The sequence below is a fragment of the Babylonia areolata genome, chromosome 35 (genome assembly GCF_041734735.1).
Source record: "Babylonia areolata isolate BAREFJ2019XMU chromosome 35, ASM4173473v1, whole genome shotgun sequence".
Taxonomy (NCBI): domain Eukaryota; kingdom Metazoa; phylum Mollusca; class Gastropoda; order Neogastropoda; family Buccinidae; genus Babylonia; species Babylonia areolata.
In genome coordinates this window covers 20,149,295-20,161,794 of record NC_134910.1, presented here as the reverse complement: position 1 = coordinate 20,161,794, position 12,500 = coordinate 20,149,295, and the positions used below count along the sequence as shown (strand labels likewise).

At 44.0% G+C, this 12,500-nt stretch overlaps 1 protein-coding gene across 1 annotated transcript in view; it reads right to left on the bottom strand.

Annotated features, from left to right (window-relative positions):
* Nucleotides 1-12,500, bottom strand: part of LOC143278004 (transforming growth factor-beta-induced protein ig-h3-like) — a 62,843-nt gene that overhangs the window by 37,538 nt on the left and 12,805 nt on the right. Inside the window, exons 4-9 of the mRNA XM_076583016.1 lie at nucleotides 12,467-12,500; nucleotides 11,439-11,598; nucleotides 10,753-10,867; nucleotides 7,858-8,002; nucleotides 6,596-6,764; nucleotides 60-174 (exon numbers count right to left, since the gene is read on the bottom strand). The exon at nucleotides 12,467-12,500 is cut by the window's right edge and continues 121 nt beyond it. Coding sequence (XP_076439131.1) covers nucleotides 60-174; nucleotides 6,596-6,764; nucleotides 7,858-8,002; nucleotides 10,753-10,867; nucleotides 11,439-11,598; nucleotides 12,467-12,500 — 738 coding nt within the window. The remainder of the gene's footprint in view (nucleotides 1-59; nucleotides 175-6,595; nucleotides 6,765-7,857; nucleotides 8,003-10,752; nucleotides 10,868-11,438; nucleotides 11,599-12,466) is intronic.

The window sequence follows — 12,500 nt, the reverse complement described above, 5'->3', positions numbered from 1 at the left end:
GGTCGGTCCATACTCCACCATTGTACAAAAGAACGCCCCCTTCATTCCCTTTCACTCACCGTCACCATATTTCTTGATGCGGATGTCTGTGCCGTTCATGTTCATCACTTTGGTCTGTTGAGACAGTGCGTCCACGTCATAGGTGACGTCAGTCATCACGTGATTCTTCACCACCTGCACACCATCACGAAAATGGTGGTAATAATAGCAACCACCACCACCACCACAACATAATAAATATACTGACAGTTGTAATGATAACGAAATAACAACAAAAACAACAACAAAAGAACCGTCTGGAAACAGTTTTGGCTAAATGGCTATGACCTCGAATGGTTCTATCTCTAAACGGTTTCATCTACGTACGGTTTATCCTCACATGATTTAACCCACAAAGGTTTGCCCTCAAAAGTAGATTTATCCGCAAATGATTCACCCCTAAACATTTATTATCATACGGTTTTAACCATCAATGTTTTTGCTCCAAAGTGGTCTTATCCACAAATGGTTTTATCCCCAAACGGTTTTCACCACACTGTTTTATCCACGAAATCTTTTTCTCAACAAAGGATTTGTCCTGAAATAGTTCTACCCACAAACGGTTTTCCAAAACACAATAAAAAATTAAAAAAAAAATAAAATAAAAAAACACAGAAAACCTACGCTTGGCTATAAAGGTCGGACCAGTACGCTGGACTTCTGCATAGGTCATGCATCTCCTACTTTCTTTTCTTTTGTTTTTTTTTTTTGTTTTTTATTATGCTTATCAGATCTGCCACAGTTGAAAAAAAACAACAACAATGTGTTTTCCACAGTTTTACATGTTCACAATGGAATCAATACTATTGTACAAAAGGAACTTTTCCTCTTTTTTTTCTTCTTCGCATACAAATCGGGCAATACTCCACTATTCTAGAAAGGAACATTCCCTACTTTTTCTTCACACAAAATGACCACAGTCCCGGCCATACTTCAATGCTATACGAGTGAACTTTTTCAACTTTTCTTTTCTTTACATGCAGTTACCAGTTCCGGTCATACTCCACAACTCTAAGATGAATAAATAAATAAATAAATTGAAAAAAAGGGAAATAAAAGGAAAAAAGAGAGAGAGAGAGAGAGAGAGAAACTTTTCCTACTTTTTCTTCTCACACTCGTTCTTCTCGTACTCCGCTATTCTACAAAGGAATTTTCCCCACTTTTTCTTCACACACACACACACACACACACACACACACACACACACACACACACACACACACAATGGCCAGTGATAACAAAAATCTGAAAAAAGTCTGTGAAAAAATATGTGCGAGGTGGGGGTGGTTATTTGTGTTAAACATGTTTTTGCGTGCATACGTGCGTGCATCCGAGCGGTCGTGTGTGTGTGTGTGTGTGTGTGTGTGTGTGTGTGTGCAACTGAAAAACAGAACACACACACACACACACACACACACACACACACACACACAAACAACAAAACAACAACAACCGGAAAAGAAAACGAAAACGCTGGGTCTACTTCAGGTAAATGTGCAGTATCTCATTTTCACAGTTTACAAAGCGCCCGTTTATTGTCTCATCCAAAAGACTAGCACCCAAAACTATATCACTCAAGGTGGAAAGTGGCAAGAGTATTGGAAAACTCTCTCTCTCTCTCTCTGTATATATATATATATATATATATATATATATATATATATATATATATATATATATATATATATATATATATAGTTGTATTTGTATTTCTCTTTATCACAACAGATTTCTCTGTGTGAAATTCGGGCTGCTCCCCCCAGGGAGAGCGCGTCGCTACACTACAGCGCCACCCATTTTTTTGTATTTTTTTCCTGGGTGCAGTTTTGTTTGTTTTTCCTATCCAAGTGGAATTTTTCTACATAATTTTGCCAGGAACAACCCTTTTGTTGCCATGGGTTCTTTTACGTGCGCTAAGTGCATGCTGCACACGGAACCTCGGTTTATCTCCTCCGAATGACTAGCGTCCAGACCACCACTCAAGGTCTAGTGGAGGGCGAGAAAATATCGGCGGCTGAGCCGTGATTCGAACCAGCGCGCTCAGATTCTCTCGCTTCCTAGGCGGACGCGATACCTCTAGGCCATCACTCCATATATATCGGGCCAAGCAAGACTGGAACCTCCTACACTATGAAGCAATGGTTCCGAATCCAGAGGAAGGCTTTCCATGTGTCACCTTCGTTTTGGCGTGTGCTGTGTTCTAGGTAAGTTCTTCCTCTTCTTTTTTATATTCTTTTCTTTCTTTCTTTTTTTTCTTCTTCTTCTTCTTTCTTTCTTTTTCTTCTTCCTCTTCTTCCTTTCTTTCTTCTTCTTCTCCTTTCTTTCTTTCTTTCTTTTCTTCTTTCTTTCTTCTTCTTCTTTTTCTTCTTCTTTCTTTCTTTCTTCTTCTTCCTTTCTTTTTTTCTTCTTCTTCTTCCTCTTCTTTTTTCTGTTCTTTATTTCTTTCTTTCTTTCTCTTCTTTCTTTCTTTCTTCTTCCTCTTCTTCTTTTCTGTCTGTCTTTCTTTCTTTCTTTCTTTCTTTCTTTCTTTCTTTCTTTCTTTCTTCTTCTTTCTTTCTTCTTTTCTTCTTCCTCTTCTCCTTCTTGCTTTCTTTCTTCTTCCTTCTTTCCTTTTTTTTCCTTCTTCTTCTTCTTCTATACTTCTATTTGAGTCTCGTCTGGAAAGATGTTCCAGGCAGACCGGTAAATTGGTGCAACGCAATCAGGACTTATACAGACATATATACAAAGTGATGGGCTTCTTACGACTGATTTTCTTTTCCAGTGCAACTGCTGGCTCACAAAAAAAAATAGCAAGAAAAAAAAAGCACACAAAAAAGAAAGAAAGAAGAAGAAGAAAAATCGTTAATCGTTTTTCTCAAAGGAAACGGACTACCAGCGATTTCCACTTATACCCCCATTCCCCAACCCACCCCACGTCCCCTACCCACCCCACGTCCCCAACCCACCCCACGTCCCCTACCCACCCCCACGTCCCCAACCCGCCCCACGTCCCCTACCCACCCCACGTCCCCTACCCACCCCACGCCCCCTACCCACCCCCATTCCCCTACCCACCCCCACGTCCCCTACCCGCCCCCACGTCCCCTACCCACCCCACGTCCCCTACCCACCCCACGCCCCCTACCCACCCCACGTCCCCTACCCGCCCCACGTCCCCTACCCACCCCCACGTCCCCAACCCACCCCACGTCCCCTACCCACCCCACGTCCCCAACCCACCCCACGTCCCCTACCCGCCCCACGTCCCCTACCCACCCCACGTCCCCACCCCTACCCGCCCCACGTCCCCACCCCTACCCGCCCCACGTCCCCTACCCGCCCCACGTCCCCTACCCACCCCACGTCCCCCACCCGCCCCACGTCCCCTACCCGCCCCACGTCCCCTACCCACCCCACGCCCCCTACCCGCCCCACGTCCCCTAGCCACCCCACGTCCCCAACCCACCCCACGCCCCCTACCCACCCAACGCCCCCTACCCACCCCACGCCCCCTACCCACCCCACGTCCCCAACCCACCCCACGTCCCCAACCCACCCCACGTCCCCTACCCGCCCCACGTCCCCTATCCGCCCCACGTCCCCTACCCACCCCTACCCATCTGCTCCCTTCTTTTCTTTCGTTTTATACGAGGAGCTTCTACAGCAATTGCTCTGGCTGGCCTCAGCAGACGAGCAGAATCTGTCTGGACAAGAGAGTGGGGAGTGGAGTGGAAAAGGAAAGGGGTGAGGAGCGAAGTTGTCTGCAGACGGGGGAGTGAGTGAAGAGGGGGAAAAGAAAAAAAAAAAAAAAAAGAAAAGAAAGAAAAGAAAAAAGAAAGAAAGATAAAGAAAAAAAACCCTATGACTTACAGACCAGCGAAGGGTTTCTGGTGTAATATTTCCGAAGTATCCTACCCCCCCCCCCCCCCCCCACACACACACACACCTCCCATTGCAGGGTTTTACCCCGGGGTTATCTGTAGCAAGTAAAGATTGACCCCCCCACCCCCAACACTCTATGGGAAAGTACTCCATCCCCACCCCCTTTCTATAGGCTAAACTCAAGCTATTGAATAAGGAAGGTGAAGGTCGTTCTGGACCAAACATTACTGACCCCCTCTAACCCTCCTCTCCACAAGAACTTAACGGAAAACAACCAAACCAGACCAAACCAAACCAAACCAGACCAAACCAAACCAAACCAGACCAAACAACCCTCCCCAGCCTCACCCCCGCAAAAAGAAACCCAAACACACAACAAAGACAAACAAACAAGCAAACAAAAAGTGAGGGAGTTCTAACTTGATTGTACTGATTCCTATCTGGGCCACATTAATCCCGGGACATCGTTTCGATCAGCCTGGAATGACCCCCGTATCTTTTACGTCAGGGTTTGAGGGAGGACAGTACAACTGGGGCAATGGGAAATGGTCAGTGTAGTGATTCTATCTGGGCCACATTCATCCTGGGGCGACAATTTCCATCAGTCTGAACTGACCCCCAGGTCAGATACGGGTATCTGTTACGACAGGGTGTGAGAGAGGACAACACAACTGGGGCAATGGGGAAATGGTCAGTTCTGACCAGCATGAAGGTTAAGCCAGGTAGTGGGCTGGTCATTACACACTGATCTACGTAAAGCCCGGGACTAGCTAGACCGTTTTTTTTGTTTATATATATATATATTTTTTAAATAGTCCAGTTGGTTGTTTTGTTGTAGGTCCCCACATGAACCTCTTTTCAAATAATAATCTACAGAAGTAGTGCATACAATATTTGATTATTGATAATTTTTTTGGTCCAAATCCCGCTTACCCCGCCCCGCCTCTCACACACACTCTTCCAATATTATGTTTTTTCCTTCTCCAATCACTGACACTCACCCTCTCCATTTTACATTTTGTACTCTATCTTTTCCACATTCTGTTCTCTCTCTCTCTCTCTTTCTCTCTCTTCCCTTCTTAGTCCCCTCCACATCAACCGCCCCCCCCCTCCTTTTCATTCGAAAATACAGACATGTCGATTTCTAATTAATAATAACAATCATCATTATGATAGAAATGATAATAATCCAAATAATAATAATAACAATATCATTTATTTTCAGTCTAATATCATCTTAGATGTTCGAACAGACTATAAATAAATAAGCGAACGAACTTTTTTTTCTTCCACCATACACAGGGAAATCTGTAGTGATAACAAGAAATACAAATACAAATACAGCACATTAACGTTATAATCCTTGTCACATATACACACAATACCAAACAACAACAACAACAACAAAACAACAACAACAACAACAACAAAACAACATGTTCTTCTTCTGAAGAATCACAAAGAAGGATAAGTTCTTATCAACTACAGAATCCCATGGACTAGCCAAGCTTTACCCAGGGGTAAAAAAAAAACGTAACAGGGGTAGAAATAAACTGCTATATTGGTTTAAGAGAGAGACAGAGAGACTGATTCAGATTCAGATTCAGATGATTTATTCATTTAAGGCCATAACCCCATACGAACAAGGGGCGATAACAGATTTTGCAAATGTCACTATAACTGTCACTTCCAGTATCTCTAACTGTCTGTCTCTGTCTCTCTATCTTGTTCTGTTTCTCTTTGTGTCCATCTCTCTGTCTGTCTCCCTCCATCTCTCCCCCCCTCTCCCCTCATCTCTCCACAGTTCAAAAGTTTTGATTTATGGCATGTTGTTGTGTTAACCATAAATGTACCATAGACACCTTTGTCGTGTCAGTGTGTAGACATAATTCAAATTGTCACAGAAGTACTTTTCTTTTCCTTTACATCTTATTCATTCGAAGGACTCGATGCATAGAAAGTCGTAAAAGAAACAGAACACACACGTACACACACACACATACACACACACACACACACTTCTCCCTCCTTCCACCTCCCTCACCCACTCACCCCCCCCCCCCCCCACACCACACACACACTCTTTCTCTCACACACAAACACATACCCACACACACTCACACACACACACACACACACACGCTCACACACATACATACTCATACCTCCTCCCTCCTTCCACCTCTCTCATCCCTCGTCCCCCCCAACGTTGACACACAAACATACACATACTCCTCCCTCCTTCCACCTCCCAAACACACACTCACACACACGCGCACGCACGCACACACACACACACATACGCGCACACACACACACACACAATTATAAAACAAGCAAACAAAGACATACGTCCCCCTTCCCCTCTCCAAACCCACCCAGACACATAAACAACCCCTCCCCTTGTCCCCACCCACACACACATAACACACACACACCCCACACCAACAATCCCCCCCTCCCTCCTCCACACCCACACCCATGAACCAAACCACCAACACCCCCACCACACACACACACACACACACCAACACCCCCACCACACACACACACACACACACACACACCAACATCCACCCTCACACACACACACACCAACATCCACCCTCACACACACACACACACACACCAACATCCACCCCAACACCCCCACACACCCTACCGCCCACACCCTACCCACACCTCCACATACCTGCTCCATCTCCCCCAGGAAGAGAGGGTCCGAGGCCAGACGGGAACGGACGTTGTCCGGCAGCTTGGCGAAGGCGTCATCCGTGGGCACCAGCACCGTGAACTGTCGCTCCGACCCGTTCAGGGTCCTGGCCACCTCGGGTAGCTGGCTGATCCACTTCCCCATCGTCCTGGTCATGGGGGGAGATGGTGATTGTCATGAATGATGGTGGTGGTGATGGTGGTGGTGATCATTATGGTTATCACGAAGGATGGTGGTGGTGGTGATGGTGGTGGTGATGGTGGTGATAGTGGTGATGGTGGTGGAGATAGTGGTGATGGTGTGGTGGTGGTGATGGTGGTGGTGGTGGTGATGGTAGTCACGATGATTATTATGAAGGATGGTGGTGGTGGTGATGATGATCATTATAAATGATGGTGGCGGTGATGATGGTGGTGGTGAGGATGCTTATTATAAAGGATGATGGTGGTGATGGTGGTGGTCATGATTATTATGAACGATGGTGGTGGTGATGATGATGATGATTATAAATGATGGTGGTGGTGATGAGGATGATTATTATAAATGATGGTGGTGGTGATCATGATGATTATCATGAGGATGGTGGTGGTGGTGGTGGTGGTGATGATGATGATGATTATTATTATTATAAATGATGATGGTGGTAATGATGATGGTGGTGATAGTGATGGTAATGATGATGGTGATGATGATGATGAAGATGATGATGGTGGTGGTGGTGATGACTATGATGATAATTCTAAAGGTTATGATTATGATGATGATGATGATTATGACCCGCCCCGCTTGGCGCCTAATGATAATGGTAATGATGATAATGACCACAATAATACTGATGGTTATGATAGTAATAGTAACAACAACAACAATAATAATAATAATAATAATAATAATAATAATAATAATACTGTTTGGCTACTTCATACTTTTTGTGCCGTACGTGGCAGTGCATTGTCATAATAATCGTAATGTGTGGGGAAGGAAATGCTTTGCTAATATTCTAATCCAAAGTCGGTGTCAACAAACAGTCTAATACAGTATTTCCAGAGAAAACTAATTCGTTAAATTTTACCACATGCACCACACACACACACACACACACACACACACACACAGAGAAAAAAAACCCCACAAACGAACTAAAGACATTAAAACTAAAAACGTGTTACTACTCTGACTCAGATTGTGTGCAAAACACACAGCCGTGGGCTTAACACTGTCGAAGTTCTAAGTCTTCGAACCTGGTGTTAGGAAGTGACGTCACCATCTGCACGACGTCACGGTAGACGTAATACAGCAGGTTGTCAATGACGTGGAGAACTCCATTCAGCACTGGAATGTTGGCCTGCACCACTCTCGCCCGCACACGGCCGTTCGAAACGTACACTGCAACAAGTGATAGTGATTATAGTTATGTGTTAATCATTTCATCTCCTGACCTCATTATTTGTTAATTTCCAGTTGAAAAACCACCGAGGCAACCATGTGTTTGTTCTGTATTGTCCATGTGTTCTGTGTGGCTTGTTCAGGATTAAAAAGGCTATGCCAGTCTTGAATAAAAACTTATTTGTGTCTGCACATTTCTTTTGTCTTTGCTGCTGTGTACACATGTCAGATGATCGGTATAAGGACAGGCCCGGCGCTTCCTTTTTTGAGGAAGTGTCTGGGTTTGTTCCAATGTACCTTTTATTTACCTGTGTGCTAGCTGAATCGGTAGCGTAAACAGCACCGACTTGAAGTTGTGTACCTTGTGAATGGAGGGAGTTACCACTCTTTACTATTTGTTAATCATTTCATCTCCTGGCCTCATTATTTGTTAATTTCCTGATTATAATTACAGGTTTTTTTTGGTTGTTTTTTGATTTTTTAACCTGTTGATAAGGATGAAGGTGGCCGAATGGTTATGACGATCATCTGCCAATACAATAACTTCGTTAGGGTGTGGGTTCAAATCCCGCTCTCGCCCTTTCTCCCGGGTTTGACTGGAAAAATCAAACCTCGCGTCTAGTCATTCAGAAGAGACGATAAAACCGAGGTCCCCTGTGCAGCACGAACTCGGCGCACTGAAAAAGAGCCCATGACAACGAGAGTGTTGTCCTTTGACGACATTCTGTAATAATAATAATAATAATAATAATAATGGTATCTATATAGCGCTGAATCTTGTGCAGAGACAAATCAAAACGCTTTCACACCAGTCATTCATACGCATGCATAACTCTAAAACTGTAGAAACTAAAGACAAGGAAGAGGCAGGCAAGGGAGGCTATTTTGGTAAGAGGTGGGTTTTAAGGCCAGACTTGAAAGAGCTTAGTGTGGAGATTCGACGAAGCGAAAGAGGAAGTTCATTCCAACTGCAAGGTCCAGAGACAGAGAAAGAACGGCGGCCAACAGTCGAGTGTTTGAATCTGGGTATGCGTAAACAGAGTGGATCCGAAGCCGATCGTAGTGAGAAATCAACTCTGATAGGTACACAAATAATCCAAAATGCACGCACTGAAGGCCTGACTAAGCGTGTTGGGTTACGCTGCTGGTCAAGCACCTGCCTAGCAGGTGTGGTGTAGCATATATGGACTTGTCCGAACGCAGTGACGCCTCCTTGAGAAACTGAAACTAAGGAGTAATAATACAAAGAACAAAAAGATACTGATGATCTTTTTGTCCTTTTTTTTAATTAACCCGTTGAACTTGTCGAATTTACAGATTCTACCACGGCAGTTCCCGATTTCTGCCTGGTGTTTCAATGTCTAGGCCATATTGTAACAGTCATCGCTTTTGAAAGCAAAAAACAAACCGAACCTACTTTGCAAGAAAATCAATCAACACAAAAAACAAACACCACCACCACCACCAACAACAACAACACACAACAACAACAACAAACAAACAAACAAGCAAAAAACACCAACAACCGAACCTACTTTGCAAGAAAATTAATCAACATAAAACAAACAAACAAACAAACAAACAAACAACAACAACAACAACAACAACAACAACAACAACAACAACAACAACAACAACAACAACAACAACAACAACAACAACACACACACACATACACACACAACTACAACAACAACAACAACACACACACACACACACAACAACAACAACAACAACACACACACACATACACACACAACAACAACAACAACAACAACAACACACACACATACACACACAACAACAACAACAACAACAACAACACACACACACACACACACACAACTACAACAACAACAACACACACACACACATACACACACAACTACAACAACAACAACAACACACACACATACACACACAACTACAACAACAACAACAACACACACATACACACACAACTACAACAACAACAACACACACACACATACACACACAACTACAACAACAACAACACACACACACATACACACACAACTACAACAACAACAACAACACACACACATACACACACAACTACAACAACAACAACACACACACACACTACACACACAACTACAACAACAACAACAACAACAACACACACACATACACACACAACTACAACAACAACAACACACACACACATACACACACAACTACAACAACAACAACACACACACACATACACACACAACTACAACAACAACAACACACACACACATACACACACAACTACAACAACAACAACAACAAACAAAACAACAACAACGGCAACAACACCCAACAAGATGCGGCGAACAAAGACACATCGAAAACTCTGTATCTTTCTTTGTCGTCTTTGTAGCAACCACTAGCCGCCGTGGCGAAGTGGTTAGTGTCGCGGACAGACTAAAACGACTGAGAGCCCGCGTCCAGCAAAGAAAATGTCCATTGAATAGAGAGGACAGACAGACGGACACAGTGACAATGTAATATAATATTTGATATTATGCTTCCTGAAAAGAAAAAAGAAAGAAAAAAAGAAAGAAAAAGCGTCCAGCAAGAAAATGTCCATTGAACAGACAACAGACACAGTGACAACGCAATGCAATATCTCATATTATGCTTCCTGAAAAGAGAGAGAGAGAGAGAGAGAGAGAGAGAGAGAGAGAGAGAGAGAGAGAGAGAGAGAGAGAGAGAGAGAGAGAAATTGCGGACAGTGAACTCACCATCATTCTTGTGTCTGGAGAACTTGAGCGTTCCGTGCAGGCTTTCCTCGTCCTTCAACACGGCGCCCTCAGGGATGAACAGGGCGTTGCCCTTGACAACGTGCGCTTTGTACACCTGCACCGGATACGGAAGTGGTGAATAAGTGACGTGTTTCCGGGTCCGTATTTTTTACGTTTTTGTTTTGTGTTTGCTGTGTTTTGATACCGTGTGTGTGTGTGTGTGTGTGTGTGTGTGTGTGTGTGTGTGTGTGTGTGTGTGTGTGTGTGTGTGTGTGTGTGTGTGCGTGCGAGAGAGAGAGAGAGTGAGTGTTTGTTTGTATGTGTGTGTGTGTGTGTGTGTGTGTGTGTGTGTTTGTCTGCAGGGTCTTGCCATGTGTGTGTGTGTGTGTGTGCGTGCGTGCGTGCGAACGTGCGTACGTGCTCGCGCGTGTGTGTGTGTCTGTCTGTGAATATATGTAAGCGCGCGTGAGATCGGAAAAAATCTTCACCCTTCACCATCCCATCACCGGGCGCCCGTTAAACGAAATCACTCCAAACCAGAGAACCCCCTCAGATTGACCACAAAAAAAAAAGAAAAAAAAAAGTCCAACGCTTTGATAAAAACCACTCGGCTATTGCGACCAACAACCCCACGCCCCCCAGGCCGCCCCCCTGTCCTCCCTCAGCCCCCCAGCCCTGTAACTGACCAGCCGGAGCAGGGCCCAGTCCTCAAAGAGGGGGGTCTGGCCGTAGTCAGGCATGACGGTGATGTAGGAGTCGTTGGGGGAGAAGGATGTGAACCATCGGTCCGTGCGGTTAGTCTCCAGCGTCAGGTTGGGCACCACTGCCCGCGCGAAGTAGATGGACCTGTCGACACCGTCATAGTCATCGTCATCATCGAATAAAAGGAGAAAAAAAAAGAAAGAAAAAAGATCTTACAGAAATTTCAGTATAAATCGTAATTAGCAATGGACGTCGTCTCATGACTGAATGTAAAAAAAACAAAAACAAACAAAACAAATAAAACAAAACAAAACAAACAAAAAACCACACAAAAACCCCAAAAAACCCAATGAAATGATTACAATAAAACAACAACAACAATTAAATTTAAAAAAAATAAGATAGGATGAATAAAAAACAAAAACGAAATGAAAAAAAAAAGAAAGAAAAAAGAATTTATACAAAACATCGTGAAAGACACCAACATCTGCCAGAGTGTTGCGTGTTGTTATAAGGAAACGTCTATTTCACTGTCTTTTTTTTAGAAAAAAAACACAATATCTTTGAGAGAGAGAAAAAAAAATCATAACTGGAGGCAAGAATATTTTAGTTGCGAAGTTTATAAAGTATGGGAAAATTGTGTGAACTTCAAAGAAAAGTTTCTTACCACAGTCGCACTTTCTTTCTTTCCTTCTTTCACCTGGCCTCATTCCTTCCCTTGCCTACCGTTCTACCTTCTTCACTTCTTTCATTTTCCCTTCCTTCCTTCCTCTTACCGTCTTTCCCCCGTACCCACACACACACATCCCACACCCCTACACACAACCCCCCCCCCCCCCATCCCTCTCCTACAAACACCCATGGGGGTGGCGCTGTAGTGTAGCGACGCGCTCTCCCTGGGGACAGCAGCTCGAATTTCACACAGAGAAATCTGTTGTGTTAAAAAGAAATACAAAACTACAACAACAACAAAAACAAACAAACAAAACACGACAACAATCACACAACTGACGTGAAGGCGAACTGCTTGAGGGCCGGTTTCTCCA